Genomic DNA, 26,374 nt, shown 5'->3' on the forward strand with positions numbered 1-26,374 from the left:
TATTACCTGACTAGGGCTTTATGAAGTGGGTTGACTACTGCATGATCAAGAATATGGGGAAGCCTCCATTCATCTTTATCGGTTATTCAATATAACTTGTCCTGTTAATGTGGAAGGAAAAGTGTCATCATGGTGAGTTAGAATTATAGTAGTATTTTTAAACATAGATTCTTGGTATAGTATAAGTCATACTTGAGTCTACCTATCGGCTTGCTTTATTTGGCCTACTCATAGTTTTGCTAGGTTAAAATTAATCTTATCTTCAAAACTAGAATTATATAGGAGTAGTCCCAAGGGAAAGAGCCTTGGTGGTGCAATGCTTAAGTGCTTCACTGCTAAACGAACCAACCAGTAGTTCTGCAGAAGAGAAGACCAGGTGGTTTGCTCCCTTAAAGATTACGGCCTAGGAAACCCTTCGGGGCAGTTCTACTCTGGACTATAGCATTGCTGTGAGTCGGAAACTACTCGATGACACACAAGTCCCTAGGGCATACCGCGGGCCCCCCCCACCAAAAAAAAAAAATTAAGGATATTGTCAGAATTCATCCAGTGTTTCCTCAAATCCCTCCTGGGGACTAAAGTCTGTAGCAGCCTTGCTAGTCACCTCTAAGTTCTGGCTGGCCAGAACAGCTATATAGTTGCTTTCTCCAGGGTGATGGGTAACACTATACCATACCTGGCTCCTGTCCTGCTGCAGTTTACTTAACAGCACTTGTGCTAACCTTGAAGTAAGTTATCCTAATCTGCAGTTGAAAGTCTGTGGCTGAAATTTACATCTTGGAGTAATATAACTTTTTAAGGTTTAAAATGTGAAATTGTTGTTAGTTGCTGTCCAGTCGACTCTGACTCATGGTGACCCCACGTGTGCAGAGTAGAACTGCTTACAGGATTTTCAAGCCTGTGACCTTTTGGAAACAGATCGTCAGGCCTGTCTTCTGAGACGCCTCTGGGTGGGTTTGAACTGCCAACTTTTCCGCTAGTAATTGAGTACTTAACCATTTGTGCCACCTAGTGAACCCATGAAAGTGTTGTTGGGTGCCATCGAGTCTACTTTCGACTTAGATAGTGACCCCAAATGACGTAGTATAATTGTTCAATAGAATTTTCTTAGGCTGTAATCTTTACAGGAGCAGATTGCAAGGTCTTTCTCCTATGGAGCTGCTGGGTGGGTTCAAACTTCTTACAAAATCCTTCAGCTCCCTTTTAAAAAACTTGAAGTTGATACCAAATAAAACCAAACCAAACCTACTGCCATCGAGTCGATTCCGACTCATAGCGACCCTATAGGACAGAGTAGAACTGCCCCTAGAGTTTCCAAGGAGCGCCTGGTGGATTTGAACTGCCGACCTCTTGGTTAGCAGCCGTAGCACTTAACCACTACTTCACCAGGGTTTCCTGATACCAAATAACATGTAAAAATTAGAGACCACGTGGTTGTAATACTCAAAATTGGAGTTTGAGTCTTCATATAATTTGCGAAACATTTAAAAAAATAATTTATGTTCTTGTTGTTGGGAATATACAGAGCAAAAATGTATACCAATTCAAGTTTCTACGTATACGATTCAGTGACATTGATTGCGTTCTTCGAGTTATGCAACTACTCTCACCCTTTTCTGAGTTGTTCCTCCCCATTGACATAAACTCACTGCCCTCTAATGTAGGATATCGTTCTTAACAGGCACATTTTCCGGGTGTAGAGATAAGCGTAGAGGTGTGCAAAAGGTTAGTCTTTTTTTCTGGAGACTTCAGCCAACTTAGGAACCTAGGAAACCTGAAGACCTGTCTTTCCTCTTCACCTCAAGATCTACTTTTTTATTATATCATGTGCAAAACATTTTTAAAGGTTGGGATAGAGAAAAGCCGCTCAATTTTTCTTTAGGTTAGAAAATAAATATTTATAACCATTAGAGGAATAATCTGATCTTTGGTTAGTTTTGTGTGAAGACCTACAAATTACTGCGCTATGTTGTACTAGGTCATTTAGGTTGTACTGGGTCATTTAATATACTTTGCTAAGGAAAGGTATCCCATTTTTTTGATTTTTTTAAATGTCGTCTTACTGAACTCTTCGTAAATTTGTAAGCAGGCATTCTTCGAAGGCTTAAATTCAGTGGACTTAAATTGTAGAAAAGTGTTAAAGGTGGATCCCGCCAGATATTTTCTATCAGTGTGTGCATGTGTGTTTTTGAACTAGTGTTAGTGTCCTACAGATAGCCAGTAGCTCTATGAGCTATGAAGAACAGAAATTAGTAGGAAAGTTTTGATTTTTCCACCTTACGCAAAGTATTATAGATACACAGCAACCAGGTTTATGATTTCATTTAGAGGAGACAAGCAGGGGGAGAGAATGAGAGAATTAGACTTAATGTCATTGGGAGTATTTTGTCAGCTATGTGTGGTACTTTTATTCCTTTATTTAGTCTGTTCTCCCCTCAATATGCAAAGAAACCTTCACAGGTTATCTGGTAGATCATTTGAAATGTTAGAATGCTAGCTAGTTTTGATTACCATTTCAGAAAACTTGGATTTTACAGAGGACTTGACTGGTGTGCCTGAAAGTGTGAAGAAGCCCACAAATAAACAAGGAGATAAATCAAAGGAAAATACCAGAAAGATTTTTAGCGGCCCCAAACGGGTAAGTAAAGCGCTACCGGTGATTTTTATTAATTATTATTGGAGGTCCCAACTCTTAACTAATTTTTTATTTGAAAGTTACTAACAAATACCATGGCAATTAAATGTCTTTCAAAGGATGTACCTCAGTCATTTTAATATGTTCCACCATAGACTTTGAGATTAATTTGCCTGAGCTTATCTTTTTGTAAAAAATTAATTCATCTACTTAAATTACTTGTTATAATGTTAAGATACAGTTTTGTTATTGAAAATTGTAGTTAAAGGTTGGCAACACCTTTTATTTTTGGAGGTTGAATTACTTTTAAGCAACTAAAGAATGAGTTTGTCCAATTTTTGTGGCCTTACTTGTTTTTATTCTTCATTTACCTCTGTAAAGAGTCCATTGGGAATCTTTTCAAAGTATTTTGCTACGATTTTACGTGCTCAGATGCCCCTCCCCTCCACCCCATGTCTTGTTTAATGCTGACAGAGCTAACTTGTTCCGGGGCGAGGTAACGTCGTGTAGTGGCTTCAGTCACTGGTGCTTAGGTGAGGTTTCTGGTTTATATAAAACGGTGTGTGGCATGTGTTGATTTCCAGAGCAGCTGCTTTCACATTTTTGGTCTCAGAATCACTTGACACTCTTAAAAAAAATTGTTGAGGGTCTCAAAATGCTTTTGTTAAAGTAGATTATATCTGTTTATCACGTTAGAAATTAAAACACATTTTAAAGAGAATTTATCAGTAATTAAAAAAAAATCCATTTTTGTTAATAAAACATTTTTATGAAACATTATTTTCTAAGACAAAAAAATTAGAAGATTAACATCATTTTATATACCTTGCAAATCTCTTTAGTGCCTGGCTTAATAAAAGCTGAATTCTCATAACTGCTCTGCATTCAGTGTTTCACTATGTTGTGTTGGGTGAAATAACGTGAAGAAAATTCAGCCTCGTACAGATATGTACTGTAGTTGTATTATAAATTAATCTTTTCGGGTAATTGTGGACATTCTTCTCTGATTCTGCACCAAAACTTAAGTGCGAGCTTCTTAAAGATGAGTTGCAAATTGGGATCTAAAACCATACCAGTAAACCATTACTGTTACATTAACATCTGTTGGTCTCTTTTACAGTTGTGGTTGAATCTTTTTACAGTGCATGCTTTGTAACATCATACGTTTGGTCATTTAGAAAGTAATAGTTCACGAATTGTGCAAATCTTTCAAATGGTGGCACATTTCATTATAGAATATCAACAAAATCACATTAATATTACCCACAAACTCATCACAAAAGTGTTTAAATATTAACAATAGATAGAAAATTTCAATTTTTGCTTGAAGGCGCACATTTTTCTGTTGGCAACAGATATTTCAAGGAGAACAGGCTTGCTTTGTTCATTTCGTTTTCAAGAAAGTGTCCGCCACGTGTCCCAATCTGAATAAGTATAATTTGTCAGTATCTCAAGTAGGAGTGGGATGTGTTTCAGAGAAAAGTGGCTAGTTCAGCTCGCAATTCAAACAGCTAGTGTTTTTTTCTATTTATTTTTTAACTGCAAGTGTACGGCAGTGAAGAATACAACTACTTGTGCGTTTTGGAGCCACTACCTTGATTCATGCCATAACGGTTTTGCGCACCATTGCCTTTGCATCATCTGTGCAAACGTCAGCAGAGTGAAAAAAGGCAAATAACGTCTTACGAAAATTATTTGGGGCTAGTAGATACCCTGAAAAAGTCTTCTGGATCCTGAGATACCCACCAACCACACTTGAGAACTTCTGATTTATAGTTTCTTTCCCTTCCCATCTTTTTACTATGATTCAAATATACAGAAAATGTGAAAGAGCAGTACAGTGAGTACTCATACCCCTCCAATAGATTGATTCAACAGTTAATATTTTGCCATAAATGCACGCATTTGGGGTCTGTCTCTCCCACTCTGTATATATATACACATATACACTTACATACATGTACGTGTGTGTATATACAGACATAAACATCTGTATTTGCTCTTATTTTGTGGATTGCATGCATTTCGTAAGAAAAAGGATAATCTTGTATCTGTGTGGTTATATGATTATAATAATTAATAGTAGTTCTTTGATGTAATCTAATGTCCAGTCCATATTCAATTTTCCCAGTTCTTCCCCCCCCCCCCATTTTTTTAAAATTGTGCTTTTGGTGAAAGTTTACAGCTCCAGTTAGTTTCTCATACAAAAATTTATACACACATTGCTGTATGACCCTGGTTGCTATCCCTATAATGTGACTGTACATTCTTCCTTTATACCCTGAATTTCCCATGTCCATTCAACCAACTCCTGTCCTTTTCTGCCTTCTCATCTCGCCTCCAGTCAGGAGCTGCCCATTTAGTCTCATGTATGTACTTGAACTAAGAAGCACACTCTCCATGAATATCATTTTATGCCTCATAGTCCAGTCTGTTCTTTGTCTGAAGAGTTGGCTTTGAGAATGGTTTTAGTTCTGGGATAACAGAAAGTCCGAGGACCATGTCTTCTGGGGTTCCTCCAGTCTCAGTCAGAACATTGTCTGGTCTCTTTACTAGAATTTGAGTTCTGTGCCTCTCTTTTCTCCTGCTCTGTCAGGGACTCTCTGTTGTGTTCCCTGTGTGGGCCATCATTGGTGGTAGCTGGGCACCGTATAGTTCTTCTGGTCTTGGGCTGATGGAGTCTCTGGTTTTAGGGCCCCCTTTGTCTCATGGGCTAATATTTTCCTTGCGTCTTTGGTATTCTTCATTCTTCTTTGCTCCGGATGGGTTGGGACCAATTGATGCATCTTAGACGGCAGTTTGCTAGCTTTTAAGACCCCAGAACTGCTCACCAAAGTGGGAGGCAGAACATTTTCTTAATAAACTTTGTTATGCAAATTGACCTAGATGTCCTCTGAACCCCAGATGTTTTTTTGGAACTGTTTTTATCCCAAACCATAAATGTTGAACCTGAATCTAATCAAGCTTCTAAGGAGCCTGTGTGGCATAAGTAATGTGTTCAAAAGTTTCTTGAAGTAATTTTTATCTTATGCGATTGTGTTATTATTGTTATCGTTGTATCTTTTTAGTCCCAAACAGTCCTTTCATCTTTCTGAAATTCCCTATGGTGCTGGTTTTTTTTTTTTTTTTAGAGTCTAGGATATTGGTTTTGTAGAATGTTCCACCTTCAGAACTTAATCTGATTGTTTCCTCATGGTTTCATTTAACTTGCTGCTCTACTGTGTTAAAGTATTATAGTGTCAAAGGTCACTGGAAGTTAGGATTAGAAGCTTGGTTGTTGATTGTTGCTGATTTGCCTCCAGACTGATTCTGACTCATGGTGACCCAGAGTAGAACTGCTTCATAGGGTTTGCTTGCCTGTAATCTTTATGGAAACAGTTGGCCAGGCCTTTGCTCTACAGAGTTGCTGGGTGGGTTAGAATCTTCAACCTTTAGGTAAGCAGTTGTGTGCAAAATGCTTGTGCCACTCAAGCTCCTTAGAAGCTTGAATAGATTGAGGTTAAGCAGTTTTTGGCAAGATTACATCAAAGGTGACATTGCGTACTACTTATTGCTTCACATTAGGAGCTATGTAACATCTCGTTATTCCACACTTAACATTGTTCAGTCATTTAGTTAAGGTTGTGATCACCGTCTGTCTCCAAAATAAAGGTACTTTTTTTCCCTTTAAAATTTTTTAAATAAATTTTTATTGTGATTTCAGTGAAGGTTTGCACAGCAGTTTAGGTTCTCATTCAATGATTTCTTCACAGGTTGTTCAGTGACATTGGTTATATTCTTCACAAAGCATGAACATTCTCATTATTTCCATTCTGGTTGTTCTGTTTCCATTAATTTAGTTTTCCTGTCCCCTTATGTTCTAATCTTTGTTTCTAAAGTAATTGTTGACCATTTGGTCTCATATAGGTGATTTTTAAAAGGAGCAAAGTACTTGTGGGTGATATGCATTGTTTTGTCAGCCAATTTGTTAATAGCTACAAGGTGACCTTAGGGGTTCATTTTGGTTCAGGGTTTGAAGAGTATCTCAGGCAATGATCTGGGGAGTCCTCCAGTCTCAACCAGTCCAGTAGGTCTGCTGTTCTTTGTTTTTTTTTTTTTTTTTTTTTAAGGATTTGAAGTTCTAGTCCACATTTTTCACCCATTCTATTGGAATGGTCCTAATTAGAATGGTTGGTAGTAATGACCGGGCACCATCTAGTTCTTCTGGTCTCAGGGTGGCTGAGTCTATGGTTTGTGTAGATTATTTGTCCTGTAGACTAGTTTCTTTGAGTCTTTGGGTTTCCTTCTTTCTCTTTTGCTTCAGACAAGTAGAGGCCAATAGTCATATCTTAGATGGCCACTTGCAAGCTTTTAAGACCCCAGACATTACTCATCAAACTAGGATGTAGAACATAGCTTTATGAACTGTATTATGCCATTTGACTGAGATGTCCCAGGAGACTATAGTCCTAATTGTTCAGACACAGAAACCCCACAGGGTGTTTGGTTATGTCTAAGAAGTATCTGTAAGTGTGCCCCCATGTGCTTTATTATGTATATGAATATATGTACATACAGTAACATAGATACATAAACATGCATACACCTATACATGTACACATACATACATTCCTGTACACATATATGCCTACTGCCTTAGGCTGGGTTCTCTTAGAGAAGCAAAACCAGTAAAGTGTGTGAATATATATAGAGAGAGATTTATTTCAAGGAAATGGCTCATGCGGTTGTAGAAGCTGGAACATCCTAAGTCTGTGGGTCAAGATAGAGGCTTCTTCTCAGTTACATAGCTGCAGGGGCTGGCTAACCCAAGATTGGCAGGTGAGAGAGCAGGAATTTTGCTCATAGGTTGTGAAGATCTGATGAATCCCAAGATCAGCAGGCAAGACTGCAGGTAAGCTGTTAGCTCAGATCCCAGAACTGGAGGTCATATGAACAGGGGCCAGCTACAGGATCTAGCATGCGCAAAAAGCCCTCAAGTCAGGCCTGAATGTCCGCTTATACTCCATGCAGGCCATACGCCCAAGGAAACTCCCTTTCATCTAATTGGCTATTCAGGACAGCAGATCCCATCATGGCAGTGATCACATACCAGTTCTCAACAGGGAAGTGATCATAACATTATACAACCGCCAAAACACTGAGAATCACGGCCCAGCCAAATTGACATACAGTCTTAACCATCACAGTCCACCCCTTTTCAGCTTGACACCTGTACACATCTTAAACCATATATAATCTCTGAATAAAGACAACTATAAAGTCACATTTGTGCCTGACATAATACAGTGAACACACATACAACCAAAAATGTACTAGCCCAGTTTATGTCTTATATTTTATAAAGAAAACGAAAATATTTAATGCACACATACAAAGCAGAAATCTCAACAACAATTACAGTCCTCGTTTCTGCAGCTGGTCATGTCATATGTGGTACTTGGAACTGCCTTCTTCTACCACCCCTTCCATATTTCCTTTGCCCTGAGCATGCACCTCAGCTGGTCATGGTTCTTTGCATGGTGGGGTGACCCAAACCTTCCTTCCTGAAGGGTCTGGACAGTTAGTAGTTGTGATGGTCAAGATTGTGTGTCAGCTTGGCTGGGCCATGATTCTCAGTGTTTTGGCAGTTGTATAAAGTCGTGATCACATTCCTGTTGAAATTTGATATGTGATCACCCCCGTAAGGGAATCTGCTGAGTGGTACCGGCAGAGGTGGGGCCTGTGGCCTCTCTTTGCCCCCTCAGCCTTCATCTCTCCGCCTTCTGCCGCCTACTCCTTCCTGCTCACTTTGCAAAGGTGGTTGGCTTGTTCTCGATCCAACAACTGTCACTTGTCTGACCTCTGGCTCTTGGGACTTGAGCTAGCAGCTTACCTGTCCATCTTCGGATTTGCCGATCTTCACGGCCTATGATCAAGAGTCTTGCTCCCCGAACTGCCTGTCTTGGGTTTGCCAGCCCCTGCAGCTAAGTGACTCAGGAGAAACCCTGCAGTCTTGGCTACCGACCTTGGGGATTCCTTGAATGTCACAACCTGCTCCCCAACCTGCTCATCTTGGGTTCACCAGCTTCTGCGGCTCCATGAATTGGGAAAGGACTCTATCCTGATCTAAGGACTTGGGACGTTCCAACCCCTACAATCACGTGAGCTGTTTCCTTAGTATATATCTTTATATATTTATACACATTACTGGTTTTGCTTCTTTAGAGAACACAGCCTAAGACAGTAGTCATGTAGGAATTGCGTTGCTGTAGTTTTCCATTAACTTTAATCACAGGGCATGGTGGTACTAAGAGACACCCTAAGGGATCTCCTGCATTCCAGACATACTCTTCTTTATCTCCATTATGTACTGTCAATCTGAGTTCCCCTTGGTAATCAGGATCAGTAACACCAGCCAGTACAGTAACTCCCTTCTTTGCCTGTTGATACAGAGGCATAAGGAGCCCAGAATGGGGGGACATTCCTCCCTTTGGAACTAAGACCCCTAAACCCACAGAACATAAGGTCACAGGACAGGAAGCAGAAATCTTGTAAGTGGGTCACCAGGGGTAATAGTGATGCCACTCCCATTTCCACCCCTTGATTCCTGACCCGTGAATCCTGGCTATGAGGGAAATAGCACCACATATTGGATGCTGGTTTAGAGCATGTACAGTCTCCTGGAGAATATTGCCTCAACCCTGTGAAGTATTGCTTCCCAGCTGGTGCTGTAATTGTGTCTTTAGAAGGCCATTTCATCATTCTGTCAGACCAGCTGCTTCAGGATGATGGGGAACATGGTAAAACCAGTGAATTCCGTGACCACGGGCCCGTTGTCGCACCTCATTTGCTGTGAAGTGAGTCCTTTGATCTGAGGCAATGCTTTGTGGAATACCATGATGGTGGATAAGGCATTTTGTAAGTCCATGGGTGGTAGTTTGGCAGAAGCATTTCGTGCAGGGAAGGCAAATCCTTATCCAGAGTAAATACCTATTCTGTTAAGAACAAAGTGCTGCCTTTTCCATAATGGAAGTGGTCCAATATAATCAACTTGTCACCAGGTTGCTGGCTGGTCACCGCAAGGGATGGTGCCATATTGGGGACTCTCTTGGTCTGTACAGCTCAAGTTAGTTTCTCATACAAAAAATTTACACACACAATGTTATGTGACCCTAGTTGCTATCCCTATAATGTGACCGCTTCTGTCCTGGATTTTCTGTGTTCATTCAACCGTCTCTTACCCCTTTCTGCCTTCTCATCTTGCCCGCTGGAGCTGCCCATTTAATCTCATGTATCTACTTGAACTAAGAAGCACATGCTTCATGAGTACCGTTTTCTGTCTAATAGTCCAGCCTGTTCTTTGTCTGAAGAGTTGTCTTCAGAGATGGTTTTAGTTCTGGGTTAACAGAGAGTCCGAGGACCATGTCTTCTGGGGTTCCTCCAGTCTCAGACCATTAAGTCTGATCTTTTTTCTAGAATTTGAGTTCTACACTCCACTTTTCTCCTCTCCCGTCAGGGCCTTTCAGTTGTGTTCCCTGTCAGGGCCATCATTGGTGGTAGCTAGGCACCATCTAGTTCTTCTGGTCTTGGGTTGATGGAGTCTCTGGTACATGTGGCCCCTTTTGTGTCTTGGGCTAATATTTTCCTTGTGTCTTTGGCGTTCTTCATTTTTCTTTGTTCCAGGTGGGTTGGGACCAATTAATGCATCTTAGATGGCCGCTTGCTAGCTTTTAAGACCCCAGATGCCACTCACCAAAGTGGGATGCAGAACATTTTCTTAATATGCTTTGTTATGCCAGTTGACCTAGATGTCTCCTGAAACCATGGTCCCCATACCCCTGTCCCTGATGCGCTGTCTCTTGAAGTGTTTGGTGTTGTTCAGGAAGCTTCTTAGCTTCTGGTTTAGTCCAGTGGCGCTGACCTCCCCTGTATTGTGTATTGTCCTTCCCTCACCAAATTGTCTATTGTCTACTTAGTGAATTCCCTCTCCTTCCATCCCTACCCTCGTAACCATCAAAGAATGTTTCCTTCTGTGTTTAAACCATTTCTTGAGTTCTTATAATAGTGGTTTTACAATATTTGTCCTTTTGCAACTGACTGACTTCACTCAGCATAATGCCTTCCAGATTCATCTGTGTTATGAGGTGGTTTGCAGATTCATCATTGTTACATTATTTCATTGTGTGAATATGCCATAATTTGTTTATCCATTTGTCCGTTGATGGGCACCTAGGTTGTTGCCATCTTTTTGTTATTGTGAATAGTGCTGCAATGAACATGAGTGTGCATATATATGTTCGTGTAAAGGTTCTTATTTCTCTCGGGTATATTCAAGGGACTGAGATGACGGGATTGCATGATGCTTCTATCTCTAGCTTTTTAAGGAAGCACCAAATCGATTTCCAAAGTGGTTGTACCATTTTACCTTCCCACCAGCAGTGTAGAAGTGTTCTGGTGTCTTCACAAAGTCTCCAGCATTTATTAGTTTCTGTTTTACGGATTAGTACTAGGCTTGTTGGGGTGAGATGGTATCTCATTGTAGTTTTGATTTGCATTTCTCTAATGGCTAATGATCATGAGCATTTCCTCATGTTAGCTGCCTGAATGTCTTCTTTAGTGAAGTGCCTGTTCATATCCTATGCCCATTTTTTAATTGGGTTATTTGTCTTTTTGTGGTTGAGGTTTCGTGGTATTGTGTAGATTTTAGAGATTAGGCCCTGATCGGGTATGTCATAGCCAAAAATTTTTTGCCAGTCTGTAGCTTGTCTTTTTTTTCTTTTAGTGATGTCTTTTGATGAGCATAAGTGTTTGATTTTTAGGAGCTCCCAGTTACTTAGTTTCTTTTCCGGTGTTTGTGCATCATTAGTTATGGTTTGTATTCTGTTTATGCCATCTTCGAGCATTTCTCTTGCTCTCTGCACAATAAGATGACCCACACTCATACTTGCCATGTTTCAGACGTGGTGTCATCTCTGAGTGTTGAGTGTGCTCATTGGTACTAGGGCATCATTACTTCTAGGCCCTTCCGTTGTACAGAAGTAGGAAATACGTTGAGAAGTGTGTTGAAAAATCATGAGTTCATGTTGATAGTTTCATTTCAAATCTATATTACAAAATTTTGTACTTAGCTTTTGCTTTTTATTTTGAATTTTTTGACTCAAAGTCCTGATGCTCCTAATGTACTTACTTGATTTATCCTACCAAAACAAAAAACCCAAACCCACTGCCGTCGAGTCGATTCCGACTCATAGTGACCCTATAGGACAGAGTAGAACTGCCCCACAGAGGTTCCAAGGAGCACCTGGCAGATTTGAACTCCTGACTTCTTGGTGAGCAGCTGTAGCACTTAACCCACTATGCCACCAGGGTTTCATACCTTAAATAATTTTAAAATTATAATACCAATATTACTATGAACAGTAAACATACCGAGTGGAGTTTAAGATTTCTTTGATGTTCTTTTTCTCCTTAGGTTTCGTTTCACTGAGAATGAACGATATAGTAATACGTTCGAAAGTTTCTTGGAATTTTATCTTCTATCTTTGTTATCAATTCAGTATTGTTGATTTGTATTTATTTGTGTTCAGCTTTTTAAGTTAATGAAGTTAGTATTGGGATCTTTTTTTATTTGTTTTATTTTTTTTAGTATAGCTTAGAGAAGGCAGCATGGTATGGGGTACTTGACCTTATTATAAAGAAATCTATCTGCTCTAAAGTAAATTAGGTCATGGCAGTCTAGTAGGTGGCAGTCCTCTACTGTTGATTGATGTCATACGATTGTGTCATTAGCTTGAGAGGAAAATTAAGGATATTATTGCTAATTTATAAAACTCAAAGAGCTGTGAGATTGAAATCATTTGAAAGATGTGATATGGGTAAAGCCCTATCTTAAAAGCAGTAGTTATAACATTTTATCTGTGAAGTGGCTTATTCAGTAAATTTTTAAATTTCCCTTTTAACCTCTTAACGGAATTAGTTTTCAAAATCTTTTTATTTTAAGTGGGATTGTATGAGAATTTCTTCCCTTAGATACTATCACTATTTGGGAAGACCAGTAAGCTTTAAAAATGAAAATTTGACCTTAAGTGTTGTACTATAATAAAAATGTTTTAGATCCCATGGAAGTTGTGTATCCTTATATGAAAATATCTAGGTAAAGAATTTAGACTCCTCCCTCGGCAAGAAGTTAAGCAGTATAAAATCCCTAGTACTTGTACGAAATGGGATATCAATTTGCCTTCAGAATACTGAAGAACTACCCAGAGCTGTTTGGTAAATGGTACCTCAGAACCTTTGGGAAACAGAAATAAAGGAAATTTCGTCTGTTGAGTTTTCATGACCATAAAGGGATAAAGGAAGCATGTATGGGATCAAAGTTTTAAGCATATATCTAAATGTCATATAAAAATTAATATAGTGGAAATGATTGATTTGTTCTATATATGAGAAATTGGGATTTATGTTTTCTGTGAAAAGGAAAGCTCAGTTCTCCAAGGAATTTTTACTTAGGTTATTCCCCAAATGCCCAGAGAAAAAGCGAGGGAGAGAATATTTAGGTGGGTGTAGGAAATGTTTTCTCAGCAGTTGTTCTGTTACTGTAGAAACACCTTTGTGTAAGCTGATGGTCCTGTGGAAGTGTCCCCCTGATTTGAGAGTATTTTATTCTTGGTTCACAAAAATAAAGTTTAGGTTGTTTTAGGAGGGTTATTCATCCAATTTGGTACTGGGAATGGTTCCAGAGATACAGAATTTTAAGGGTGAGTTGTCCAAATTATATCTGGATTTTCTGGAATTGGTTCCCTAATCTGATTAGACCCTGTTTCCAAGAGGTAAAGGTGTACGTGGTCCATGACTTGAAGTGGCAAGAGAGTTTTTCTTCTTTATCAGGGTTTTTCAACATCAGCATTATTGATATTTTGGAATGAATAATTTGTTGTGGGGGCAGCCCTGTACATTGGAGGATGTTTAGCAGCATTCTTGGTCTCTACCCACTAGATACCAGTAGCATTCCCAGACACCCAGTTGTGACAACCACATATGTCTCTAGACATTGCCAAATGATCCCTGGGGGGCAACCCTCCCCCCGTTGGGGTGTGTTTGTGTGTGTGTGTGTGTTCACACCACCACATGGGAGTGAGTTGCAGACTTGATGCTTATTACTCCTAAATATCTTAGTGTGTATTTTCTAAAAACAAGAGCACTCTCCGGTATAGCCACGGTGTAACCATCAAAACCAGGAAATTAACATTGTTGTAATAATACAGTCTAATCCACAGATCCCATTCAGATTTCACCAGTTGTCCCAATAGTATCCTTCGTACAAAAACAACTAAGCAACCTCCTCACATCTCCCAGACAAAAAGCGAACGATCTAATCCAGAACCACATGTTACATTCAGTTGTCACAAGTCTCTCCTTCAGTCTGGAGCAGTAGCTCCATCTTTCCTGGTCTTTTCTTTTCATTTTTTTAAGAGCCAGTTATTTTGTAGAATGTCCCTCAGTTTGTGCTTTCTGATGCTTCTTCATAACTCAGTTTAGGCTACACATTTTTGATAGAAATACCACTTAACATGATGTGTTCTCCCTACATTGTATCTGTTTGCACACAACGTTGATTTGTATGTTACTGTTGATGTTCACTTTGATTACTTGGTTAAGATGGTGTCTGTCAGGTTTCTTAGCCATTAAGTTAATAGCATTTAGTGCGGAGCTGTTTTGTGACTGTGTATAGTTTACTCATCAAACTTTGACCCAGTAGTTTTTTAGCATCCATTGGTGATTCTTGCTTGAATCAGTTTTTACTGTGATGGTTGCCAAATGTGATTTTCTAATCATATCATTCCTCCTACAGTTATTTGGAGCCCTGGTGGCGAAGTGATTAAGAACTTGGTTGCTAACCAAAAGGTCAGCAGTTTGAACCCACTGGCTGCTCCTGGGAAACCCTATGGGGCAGTTCTATTATGTCATACATGGTCATTATGAGTCTGAATTGACTTGAGGGCAAGGGCTTTTTTTTTTTAAATGTATGTAAGAATGTACGTATGTATTTATATATTCATTCATTTCTATCCTTACGAACATGTATTCCTGTTTTATTTAATCATTTATTACTGTGGTTCAGTGGTAGAATTCTGGCCTTCCATGCCAGAGACCCAAGTTCAGTTCCCAGCCACTGCTCCTCAAATGCATTCACCTGTCAGTGAACGCTTGCATGTTGCTGTGATGTTGAACAGGTTTCAGTGGCGCTTCCAGACTAGGACAGACTTGGAATCAAGGCCTGGCGATCCATTTCTGAAAGTCAGCCAGTGATGACCCTGTGGATCATAATGGTCTGATCACATTGTGTACGGGGTTGCCCTGAGTCAGGGGCTGACGCCTTGGCGGCTAACGTCAGCATCACTTATTTAAGTACTCAGGTTTTCTTAGCTTTGGCCGGGGAACATGCCTTCAGGCTGGCTCCTTGACATGTCCCCTTCATTTTGTGAGCATTTTCCTTACTTTCTGACTCAGCTCTGGAAAAGCTATTTCTCTAAGGAGCCCTGGTTCCTTTTAGTGGAAGATGGCATTTAAAAATAAAAGTGTGCTTACATACAAATTGTTGAATAGGAATCTAAACTGCTAACCCACTCATATATACCCAAATCTTTTCTAGGCCCTTGGAGTAGACAGAGTTAGGACCCATGTAATATATGCATGTAGACACACTTTGTTTCTCTGTCTCTTGTGTATAACATGCTTGTGCGTGTGTACACACACACACCTATTCTTGATTTATCTATACGTAGTCAGAACAATGAGTTTATGCGGATATCTCCAGTTCCAGTCCAACACCACGTTTCATTCTAGCCTTCCCACTTTTTATATTTTACTTCCTTTCACTGACAATGAGAAATCTGGTTCTCATTATCCTCAACATGTTTACTTACGTGCTTAATCCTTATATATGTAACCAATTTCTGGACCACATAGGCTGTCTCCTTAGCCTTTGTGACAAGAATCTTCCCCTGCCCCCCCAGCCCACCCCACCCTACCCCATGTTAACCAGTTGCCCTCAAGTGGACTGTGACTCATGGCAGCCTCGTGTGTCAGAGTTGAACTGTGCTCTATAGGGTTTGCAATGGCTGGGTTTTTGGGAAGTAGATTGCCAGGGCTGTCTTTCAAGGTCCCTCTGGGTGTACTCAAACCTCCAGCCATTCAGTTTTAAGCCAAGGGCGTTAACCGTTTGCACCACCCAGGGACTCCTGATCCCGTGTTAGAAAGCATTAACTTTAAGCATGCTGTCTGATAATTTTCTCTTAATACTTCACCAGGGATAAAGAACCAAAATGGAGAAGGGTTTTTTATACCAGAATCTGAGGCTGACTGGGGGAACATGCAGCAGAAAGATGGGTGAAGGGTGAAGAAAAATTCTAGTTAAGAGCATAGTAGAAATGATTACTTAGAAGGTTGTGACTTGCTAGGGAGAAGAGTAAAGAATATGATAGAGTTTGAGGGATTGGGTTGGAAAATGTCTGGATTTAGTGTACCTGTTGTTCCTAGGTAAGGTTTGATTGATAATTTGCTAGTTTCTTGTGTTTTTTTCTTAAGATGCCTTCCTATTTCTGATTGTTGGCTGTAGTTTCTCTGACCTTGTCATTTGCAATTGTCATACATGTACAGATACACTTAGATCGCTTCTGCCGGCTCACCGCATAGTTTGATTTCTAGCTTTCTGTTCAGCTGCTGCCTGTTTGCCTTGCTGGTGAGACATTATCTGTTTTACTTAGCCTGACTAACCTTTAGTGCTTGGAGAGTTGAGTTTTACCTGGGACATTGGCCATCTTGTTTTGTCAGTTGAGACTGCTGGGTCACTGATGCCGGTAACCATAATGTCAGTCTCTGCTTCAACTCTCAAGTATTGACACTTTAACTTTTATTGTTATGCTGGGTCCATCTGGTGCTATCTTTTGTCTGGCTCTCTGAGGAACATTCTGGACTTGTTCTTTTTCTTCCCTTCTGTCATTTATTATGGCATTGGATGATGGGGCTTCTAGGCAATGAATTAAAATTTGATTATCATAATAAATCATGGTTACATACTTAGCTGTATTAGAAAGTTCTAAGTCCTTGGGTGATGGAAACGGTTAAATGCTCGAGTACAAGCCAAAAGGTTGATGGTTCACACCAACCCAGGGGCACCTTGGAAGATAAGCTTAGCTGTCTGCTTCTGAAAAATCACAGCCTTGAAAACCCTATGGAGCAGTTCTACTCTGCACACATGGAGTTTCCATGAGTCAGAATTGACTCAGTGGCAACTGACAGCAAGAAGTTATAATTGCCCCAAAGCTGCAGTTTTAAAATTGAGAATGGGTTTATAGTTGTATAAACTCATTTTTTATTTCATAAAAAAATCTCGTCAACTTAAAAACAGCCTCCTGCAATAGAAGAGACATAAAAGGACAAGTAGTCCCACATCCCACCCAAGAACAGATGCTCCTTCCACAGTATCCTGCTTTAGCTGTTAGAACCTACCCTCATGTGGCAACTTACTTTTCTGTCAAATGGTTTTACCCATTGTAAAAAATGGCATAGTGGTGGGGGCGTCAGACCTCTTCTTCATACTTCACAAGTGGGGGAGAATCATTATCAACATCAGCAGCTCAAGGTTGATTGCTATGAGGTGGAGGTCAGACATACCTCCAGCCTTTTTACCAATTCTGATACCAGCCATCCCTCTCATCGTACTCTGTGCTTCTCTGCTGGGCTCGATAATTCTTTGAAATGCCCACACAGGACTCACAAACCGTACTTACAGTTATGGGGTTTATTAGGGAAGTAACAGGTTACAATTCAGGATACAGTTGTTCCATCAGGACAACCTCTTGTCAGCTATGCCCGTAGGCAGGCAGCTCTCTGGCCCTCGGGCCCGCGGGCCAGCCTCTGCCCTGCTTGGGCAAGTGTTACAAAGCTCTTTCGCTCTGCCAGTAAGTGCCCAGAGACACCCTACTCCACCAGTAAGCTTTGACCTGAAGGCACTCAGCTCTCTCACTCCTTGGGTCTGCAAGCGTAGCTCCACTGACAAGTGCCTGGAGGCACCCCACTATGCCAGGAATCCTCCTGCCCAAAGCTGCTCAGGCCTCTTGCTCTGTGGTTCTGCACACTCATTGTAACTGCCTTGCTCTGTGGGCTGGGAAGGCCACTGTGCTGTCTTGCACAAGCCTCCTGATTCTGCTGCTGCTGTTTCTCTGCTGGCACTTTTTGCCATCTTGCACCATCTCTGGAGTTACAGCTCTCTCTCTCTCTGCCTCCTGGGTCTAGGAGGTTCTCAGCACAGGGACCCTGGGTCCAAGGATGCAGTCTGCCCCCGTCTCTTCACCTTGGTGGTAGTGAGGTCCCTGTCTTTGTGATTTTGGGATAGCTTATTTTAAGCCTAGTGGGATAGTAAAACTGACCAATCCCCTCGTTAGGGTTCCATATATCTTATTTGCATTGTCCCACCCCCACAAGGATGCCATGCACCTTATTTGCATTATTGGCAAGCTGTTCAATCCCCTTCATGGGCCATAGCACCTTATTTGAATAGTCCCACCCAATCATTTGGTGGGAGTTATAAGACCACGGCTAGAAAAGGCCATGTAAATGCAGCCAGTTGCTTAACCACGGTGCTACCTGTATAACCTGTATAGTACGTTTTAAAATCGGAAGGTGTGAGTCCTGGTTTATTCTTCTCTTTCAGCATTGCTTTAGCTATTCTGGGCTTCTTGCCATTCCATGTAAAGTTGAGGATTGGTTTTTCTATTTTTGTACAGATTAGTTTTTAATAGATAGATTATTTTTCTCTGGAGTCTTTAGGTGGCACAAACAGTTAAGCGCTCAACTACTAGCTGAACGATTAGCAGTTCAAACCTGTCGAGAGATGCATTGGAAGATAGGCCTGGCGATCTGCTTCTGAAAGGTTACAGCCTTGAAGACCCTATGGACCAATTCTACTCTGCACACATGGAGTTGCCATGAGTCAGAATTGACTCAATAACAACTTAACAACTAGTGCTTTACTGTTTTTCTCTGGGAGGTGCTGCAGTGTCAGGGGCCCAGGCTTCTTCCTCTGGTTTTTTCTGTTGTCTCCCAAGTATTGAAGACTGTAGAAGGAACAGAAAGGGGAGGCAGTGAACCATGCCTGCAAGGCCAGGGCCCACAAAATTTTAGCTGCTATTTTCTGCATGGATTATTCCAGTAACTTTATAATTGTTGGATGTTAGACTAAGTCGTGTTAATTCTCACAAAGTGCCAGCCATCTGTATTCTATGCTGTGTTATCGGGACGTTTTAGAGTTTATAGCCAAATTCTCCTATCTCAAGGTGATATTCTGTTTTTATAAAACTGTAGGTACCAATTATGTTTTAAAAGTTATACTCACAAGCATGATCTCACTTGTGCTCACACACCATTGACTGTAGCTTTAGTCAAGTGCACAAACGAGCAGCAAGGGGTGTTGGGAAATCTGGGTGAGCATGTTTTCAGCTAAAAATTCTTTTGGCAAAATGAAGGGGAAGATGCATATTCTCTTAACCACGTGTCTCAGGATATTTACAACTTCTGTTCTGTTAGTTCTCACTATACAACCAGTCCCAATATATTTAATAGTATCTTTAATTGCAAAAAATGCATCTTATTTTAGCTGCTATTTTCTGCATGGATTATTCCAGTAACGTTATAATTGTTGGATGTTAGACTAAGTCGTGTTAATTCTCACAAAGTGCCAGCCATCTGTATTCTGTGCTTTGTTATCTGGACGTTTTAGAGTTTATAGCCAAATTCTCCTATCTCAAGGTGATATTCTGTTTTTATAAAACTGTAGGTACTAATTATATTTTAAAAGTTATACTCACAAGCATGACCAAGTAGTAGTATGCTTTGTTCTTCGTGTAAGAGAGGATCGATTTTGTCATAAAAATCACAGCTGTCTTTTTTGTTGGGTGCTGTCAGTTAGAGGCTACCTGTAGTTTTCCCTCAAATAACTCAGTACTCTAAATATTTGACAAATTGATTAGATTTATTTAGGTGTTTTTAATATATTTAGGATAATTTCAGACTATATGATTATGCTTAAAAGAAGATAACCTAATCCTTTTAAAACTTTCTTCCTTATAACTCTTTGTGTTGCCATCACCCATGTTTTATAAAAATCCTTTAAAAAAACTTAAAAAACAAATTCAGATTCAGGTGTTTTTTTTTCCGTTTTGAATTGCCACTGAAATACCGTACACAAGTACGTGCACATTTATGCACTGCAGCAGTCTGCCTTGCAGAAACCATTCAGTCACTCAGCATGCCGATTGCATGGCTGGTGAGGATGCCGTGAGGTTTGCATGGTGTGTCTCATGATACCGTTTTGGAATGATGTGAAGTTTTCAGAGTCAGTCGGTGCCCTGTCTCCTCTTCCTGCTTCCCTCCCTAGTAGCTCCCTAGTGCACATGGAGTTGACGTACCATTTTGGAATGATGAAAGGGCCTCAGTCAGTCAGTGTTCCTTCTCTCCCTCCTTTTTTTCCTTCCTCTCTTGCTCTCCCTCTTTCTTTCTCCCATCTGTCCATGTTATTTTTTATTTAAATATTTAGTTAGTAGGCTGTATCTTCCAATTATTAACCATGCCAGAGTTTGAAACAGTAGTCAAAGAAACATTCTGTTGGATCCACTTTCTGTTTGAGACTTAGAAGATAACGGTTATGGTCTGTGTCCCAATTAAAAAAAAAATCTTTTCTGGAGGACATTGAGTGTAAACGAGTAGTTGAGTTTAGTAATTAACACATGAACTTTTAAAACTGTAAGTACTGCTCTTAGTGTTTTTGCTTCTAAGTGGAATATTTCACTTCGTTTTAGTATGGGAGCAGTTTTAGTATCTCTTATTTTTAGGAGTCCTCTGATTTCTCTCTCTCTTCCCCTCTGTTTTGTCTCATTGTCAAAAAAAGTTTTTTGGTTTTCCTCCAAAATACTTAATTAGCATTAAAATGGTAAAACATCATCAAAAACTTTAAATTGTGTTACTAATTTGCCTTCTTCAGTAGAGTCAAAAAAAGCTTGTTGAATGTGAACTTAAAATTTTTTTTTTGTCTGTGGTAAAACATGTATCATAAGAAAGCCACTTTTTCAACCAGCCGTTAAGTGTACAGTTCATTGTCATTAATCACATTCACTGTGCTGTGCAACCATCACCGCTATCCCATTTCTGAAAAAAAATTTTTATTACCCCAAACAGCAGCTCAGTGCCCCTTGAGCAATAACTCCCCATTCTCGCACTCCCCATCCCCTGGTAAACACTGATCAACTTCTGTCTTGGCACTTTATGTTCTAGATACTTCATACAAGTGAAATCATGCAGTATGTCATATTGAGTCTGACTTAGTTCACTCGGAAACCCTGGTGGAGCAGTGGTTAAGTGCTACAGCTGCTAACCAAGAGGTTGGCAGTTCGAATCCGCCAGGCGCTCCTTGGAAACTCTATGGGGCAGTTCTACTCTGTCCTATAGGGTCTCTGTGAGTCGGAATCGACTCAGCGGCAGTGGGTTTGGTTTTTTTGGTTTTTTAGTTCACTCAGCATAATGTTTTCAAGATTCATCCATATCGTAGCATGTATCAGAACTTCATTTCTCTTTATGGCTGATTAATATGCCATTGTACGTATGTACCACATTTTGTCTTACTGATTCGTCTGTTGTTGGGCATTTTGGGTTGTTTCCATCTTCTGGCTATTGTGAATAGTGCTGCAATAAACATTGCTATACAAGTCTCTGTTTTAGTCTTTGATTTCAAGTTTTTGGAGTGTACATCTAGAAGTGGAATTGCTGGGTCATATGGTAATTCTGTGTTTTAAGTTTTTGAGGCACTGCAATACTTGTTATCCACAGCTGCTGTACCATTTTACATTCCTACCAGCAATGGATGAGGGTTCCTTTTTATCCACATCCTCGCCGACACTATTTTCCATTTTTCTAGTAATAGCCATCCTAGTGAGTATGAAGTGGTATCTCTTTGTAGTTTTGATTTGCAGTTTTGATTTGCATTTCCTTAATAATTACTGATGTTTAACATCTTTTCCAGTGCTTGTTAGCTGTTTATCTTTGGGGAAATGTCTGTTTAAATGTTTTGCCCATTTTTGATTGAGTTGTTTGTTTTTTTGTTGTAGGTTTTCTTTTTTTTAATATATTCTGGATATTAAATCCTAATATGGGGTTTAATATGATATATGGTTACCAGATATTTTCTTCCATTTTGTCGATTGTCTTCATTTTTGTGGTAAAGTCTTTCAATGTACACAAGTTAATTTTGAAGTCCATTTTATCTATTTTGTCTTTTATTGCTCATGGTTTTTGGTGTCATGTCAAAAACTAGGTCCTGAAGGATTACCCCTATGTTTTCTCCTGACTTCTATGGTTTTAATTCTTATTTTTTCATCCTTGATCCATTTTGAATGAATTTTCATGTATGATACGAGATATGGGTCCATCTTCATTCTTTAGCGTGTTGGAGATCCAGTTGTCTCGGCATCGTTTATTTAAAAGACTGTTCTTTCCCCATTGAATGGACTTTGCACCCTTGTCAGAAATTACTTGACCAAAGATGTATGGATTTTGAAGTAACCTTTTAATGTAACTTACTCAGTTACTCTGCATACTGTTAGGCTGCAAGGGCTTTTGAGATGAGTAGGACAGTATATTCTCACTCTGCTTTTTATGACAATAATCCTTGTTAAATGGAAACCCTGGTGGGATAGTGGGTTAGCTATAGCTGCTAATCAAAAGGTCGGCAGTTCGAATCCGCCGGGTGCTCCTTGGAAACCCCATGGGGCAATTGTACTCTATCCATTGGGGTCGCTATGAGTCGGGATCGACTCGATGGCAACAAGTTTGGTTTTTTTTTGGTTTATCCTAAGTCTGCTTTTAATACTAATAATCCTTGTTAAAAGTGTTTTCATGTCACTTACCTTGTTTATCATAGTCCCTCTTTTAGGTAGGTAGACTATATATTCCAGTTTTCTTAGGAAGATGCTGAACTCAGATAGAGTGGCACATCGTCACATAACAATTACCATTAGTAGTGTGAATGATGATTAAGAATTATAGAGCACATGTTGTGTCAGGCACTGTTCTGTGCCTTTTACATATATTCATTTAATCCTCCCAGCAACCCTTGGCAGTAAGTACTATTATTAACCCAGTTTTCACAGATGAGCAGAGACACAGAAAAAAGTTGAGTAACAAGTGATTAAAAAACCAGTTGCCATCCAGCTGATTCCAACTCATGGCAACCCCATGGGTAGAACTTAAAATTTATGTGGATTTTAACACAGGTCACCTGGTTCCTGAGTCTGCTTTCTTAACTGGTACGTATATTGCCACTCACAACTAGAAGGGGATAGGTTTAAATTTAGACCTTGAGCTTCCCTGTTATTTTGTTACCTGTGGAAGTAGATAAACATTCATTATCCAAAAGATTGTTGATTACCTGAAGCGAATGCATTTTGAGAAGTGCTTGAGCTTTGAGGCAACTATTCTTGCAAAAGCCTTCCTGGGTTATGGTTATGCTTTGGGTACTAGTGGTTGATCAATTCAGGGATCAGTAATAGTAGGGATACAGATTATATAGCTCGTGTTCGAGAAGAACAGTAAGGAATAGAGAGCTGGATTTTAAAATTTATGTTGAGTTCACTCAAACGGTTGTGCCTCCAGAAGCTTGAGCTGAGTAAGTTACGTGAGTTTAGCATAAATTATTTTAGATGGCTCTTGCAGCACCACTCCTGCAAACCTGGTAGATAAGAATAGTGGGTGTGTGCGTACAACATCAGTTAGGGATTTTGCTTTACGTGGGTTTGTTTCACAGTAAGATTCATTTTAGCATTGGATTTTCTAACATATTTAATATGTGTATCATTTTAAACTTTATCTTTTTTAGTAAACCAGTTGTTTTGTGGAGCTTATACTGTTGATTGACTTGAGGTCACAACGTGGTTATTAAATATTCGTAGAAAAAGCTAACTACCGGTATAATGATTAATGCCAATTATAATTATGTTGCTTTACTGGAGGAGAGAAGGTTAATTTTTTATATAGATTTTTGGCTACTCTTGAAGTATGCTTTTTCACTTGAATTCTTATTTTTCATGTGTAATACTGAAAATATGAAGAAGATTCCAGTCTTAGAAACAGAAAGTGTCTAATCATATCAACCTATTTATGTGGAGTTTAAAAGATGTAATTTAGTATCCCTTTTGCCAAGGATGTAAGGAGCCCTGGTGGAGCAGTGGTTAAAGTGATCCACTGCTAGCCCAAAGGTAGGCGGTTTGAAACCACCAGCGGCTCTGTGAAAGATGTGACAGTCTGCATCTGTAGAGATTCACAGCCTTGGAAGTCCTGTGGGTCACTGTGAGTGGGAACCGGCTTGACAGCAGTGGGTTGTGAAAGGTGTAGAAGATGAATGTTACTTTTCTATGTTGTCATTCTTTGTTTAATCAATCCTCCTTTTGAAAGGAAAGGTTTTGCTTCTTTATACAGGTTTAATCCTATCGATTTGATTATACAGATTCAAAGTTCTTCATTCTCATTTCTGAAATTTGAAGTGTTAAAACTGAAAGTTTTTTTGTAAGTTTATAGTAAGTTAATTTGGCAGCAAAACAGCCAGAACTGATATGAGGCAGTTTACATTTTTATCCTGCTTAGTGTGAGTTTTTATACATTCTTACACATTTTGCCACAGAAATTATGTGTTGTATTACCTGATACTGCTCGGGACACCATTGTGCCTTGTAATATGTGGTGTATGTGCCATACTTTATAAAATTTGAAAGATTCTGAATAATGGCACACATCTGACCCTAACGATTTTGGTTAAACAAATAATACCCGTAATAAGCTGCCCAATTACTGCTGTTGGAAGATTGTGGGGCATGATTCATAAGTTATGAAGAACAAAAGTTTTGCCATAGAACATGATAAATTTAAATATATTAATTACTGAGCCTAGCAAGTAACCATTTTCCCCTGGTTGGTAATAGTTGTCTAGAGCACTGATTGCCAGCTTTGTGGCTGAACCACCACAGAGACCTCCATGTCTACCATAGCCTTGGGAACATGGTGGGAGCGCTTGCCAGAGACCATTGGTGCTGCTCTCCTTAGGGATATATGTTTATGCTTTGACTCTTAATTTATTAAATGAAACACTTTTATAAGGATGCAAAATAAGATGGAAACAGTTGATGTTTTCCTTATTTCTCTAGTCTCCCACAAAAGCTGTTTATAATGCCAGACATTGGAACCATCCAGACTCAGAAGAACTACCTGGGCCTCCCGTAGTAAAACCTCAGAGTGTCACGGTAAGTTACCTGTGTCTTAATTTCATGTTTGTTTTGTAAGTTATAAATTAGTTAAGCAGTTTCTGTGTTTACAATTCATAGTTGTTTTGGCCTTTTTTACTGAAAATTAGTGGCTTCAGTTTCAGTCACTGGAAAAGTAAGAATTGTAGACAGGATAGCAGAAATTCTAGAGCTACTACATTATAAACGAAAACCTTGACAGATACTTGACCCTCTTTTACTCCTGACCCACATTTTACGGAATCTATTGTATTTAGTGTTTAAGAGCAAGCAGTTCCTTTATTTGAAGCTTGTATTAGCCATTAAGGGCTGTTTGTAAATTTTATCATACACAGATCTAAAAATGACTTTCAGTGGTTAGTTTACTTTTCAGATGAGAAACTCTTCTGCTCTCCAATAATACCTTTCAGTTCAAAACACATTTGAAAAAGAGTCTTACCAAATTATTTTCTTGAGAAGGACTGGTAATATATATTAACATTTTTAAATGAACAGTAAAACCTCAGTCACCTGGAGATGTCAAGGGAATGAGATCTTTATATATATATATTTTTAATTGGGGATAGAGGTATTTTTTAAATATAACGCACAATTCCCTGTCCCCCCCTCCCTTTTTTTAATTGCACTTTAGATGAAGGTTTACAGAACAAACTAGTTTTTCATTAAATAATACACACATCGTTTCATGACACTGGTTGGCAACGCTGCGACATGTCAACACTCTTCCTTTCTCAACCCTAGGTTCCTCATTACCAGCTCTCATGTCCCCTCCTTCCTTCTTGTCCTTGCCTCTGGGCTGGTGTGTCCCTTTAGTCTAGTTTTGTCTTATGGGCCTGTTTAATCTTTGGCTAAAGGGTGAACCTCAGGAGCGACTTTATTATAGAACTAAAAGGGTATCCAGGGGCCACACTATTGGGGTTGTCTTTATTTTTTTAATGTGGTAAAATACATAAAAAAAAATACATATAACCAAAAAATGGCCATTTTAACAGTTTTTAAATATGCAGTTCCGTGACATATCAATTATGGTGACCACGTTGTGCAGCCATCACTGTTTCCTAAAGTTTTTGTCCTTGTCTTCTTACAAAATATATTAAACATATTTTAAATTCCTTTTGATAGTACAAAATCATCATTGTGCACACTAGTACCATGTGTATGCCGGTGTACCATACTCTTAACAGCTATTTATTTCTGCCCTGAATTACTTCAGAATCCAGTGCTTTTTAAATTCCTTTTGTCTGTCTCTGGTAGTTTTTCTTCCTCATCCCTAGCTGCTTCTCAGTATTATTTATGTGTATAACTGTGGCTCTTCATTCTTTCTACTGGTCCTGGAGACAAATAACAAATCGTGTGAAGTGAAGGGTTAGAAAAGACCAGAATGAATTCCTGAGTGGTTCTTTAGCAAGTAAAAAAA

At 39.5% G+C, this 26,374-nt stretch overlaps 1 protein-coding gene across 3 annotated transcripts in view; it reads left to right on the plus strand.

Moving 5' to 3' along the window:
- Positions 1-26,374, plus strand: part of WAPL (WAPL cohesin release factor) — a 93,586-nt gene that overhangs the window by 19,636 nt on the left and 47,576 nt on the right. For 2 of the 3 annotated variants that reach the window (XM_003418595.4, XM_023558568.2), the window contains exons 4-5: positions 2,520-2,638; positions 24,862-24,957. In XM_003418595.4, coding sequence (XP_003418643.1) covers positions 2,520-2,638; positions 24,862-24,957 — 215 coding nt within the window. The remainder of the gene's footprint in view (positions 1-2,519; positions 2,639-24,861; positions 24,958-26,374) is intronic. The other variant, XM_010598255.3, reaches the window with a different exon arrangement.

The sequence above is a fragment of the Loxodonta africana genome, chromosome 8 (assembly GCF_030014295.1).
Source record: "Loxodonta africana isolate mLoxAfr1 chromosome 8, mLoxAfr1.hap2, whole genome shotgun sequence".
NCBI classification, from domain to species: domain Eukaryota; kingdom Metazoa; phylum Chordata; class Mammalia; order Proboscidea; family Elephantidae; genus Loxodonta; species Loxodonta africana.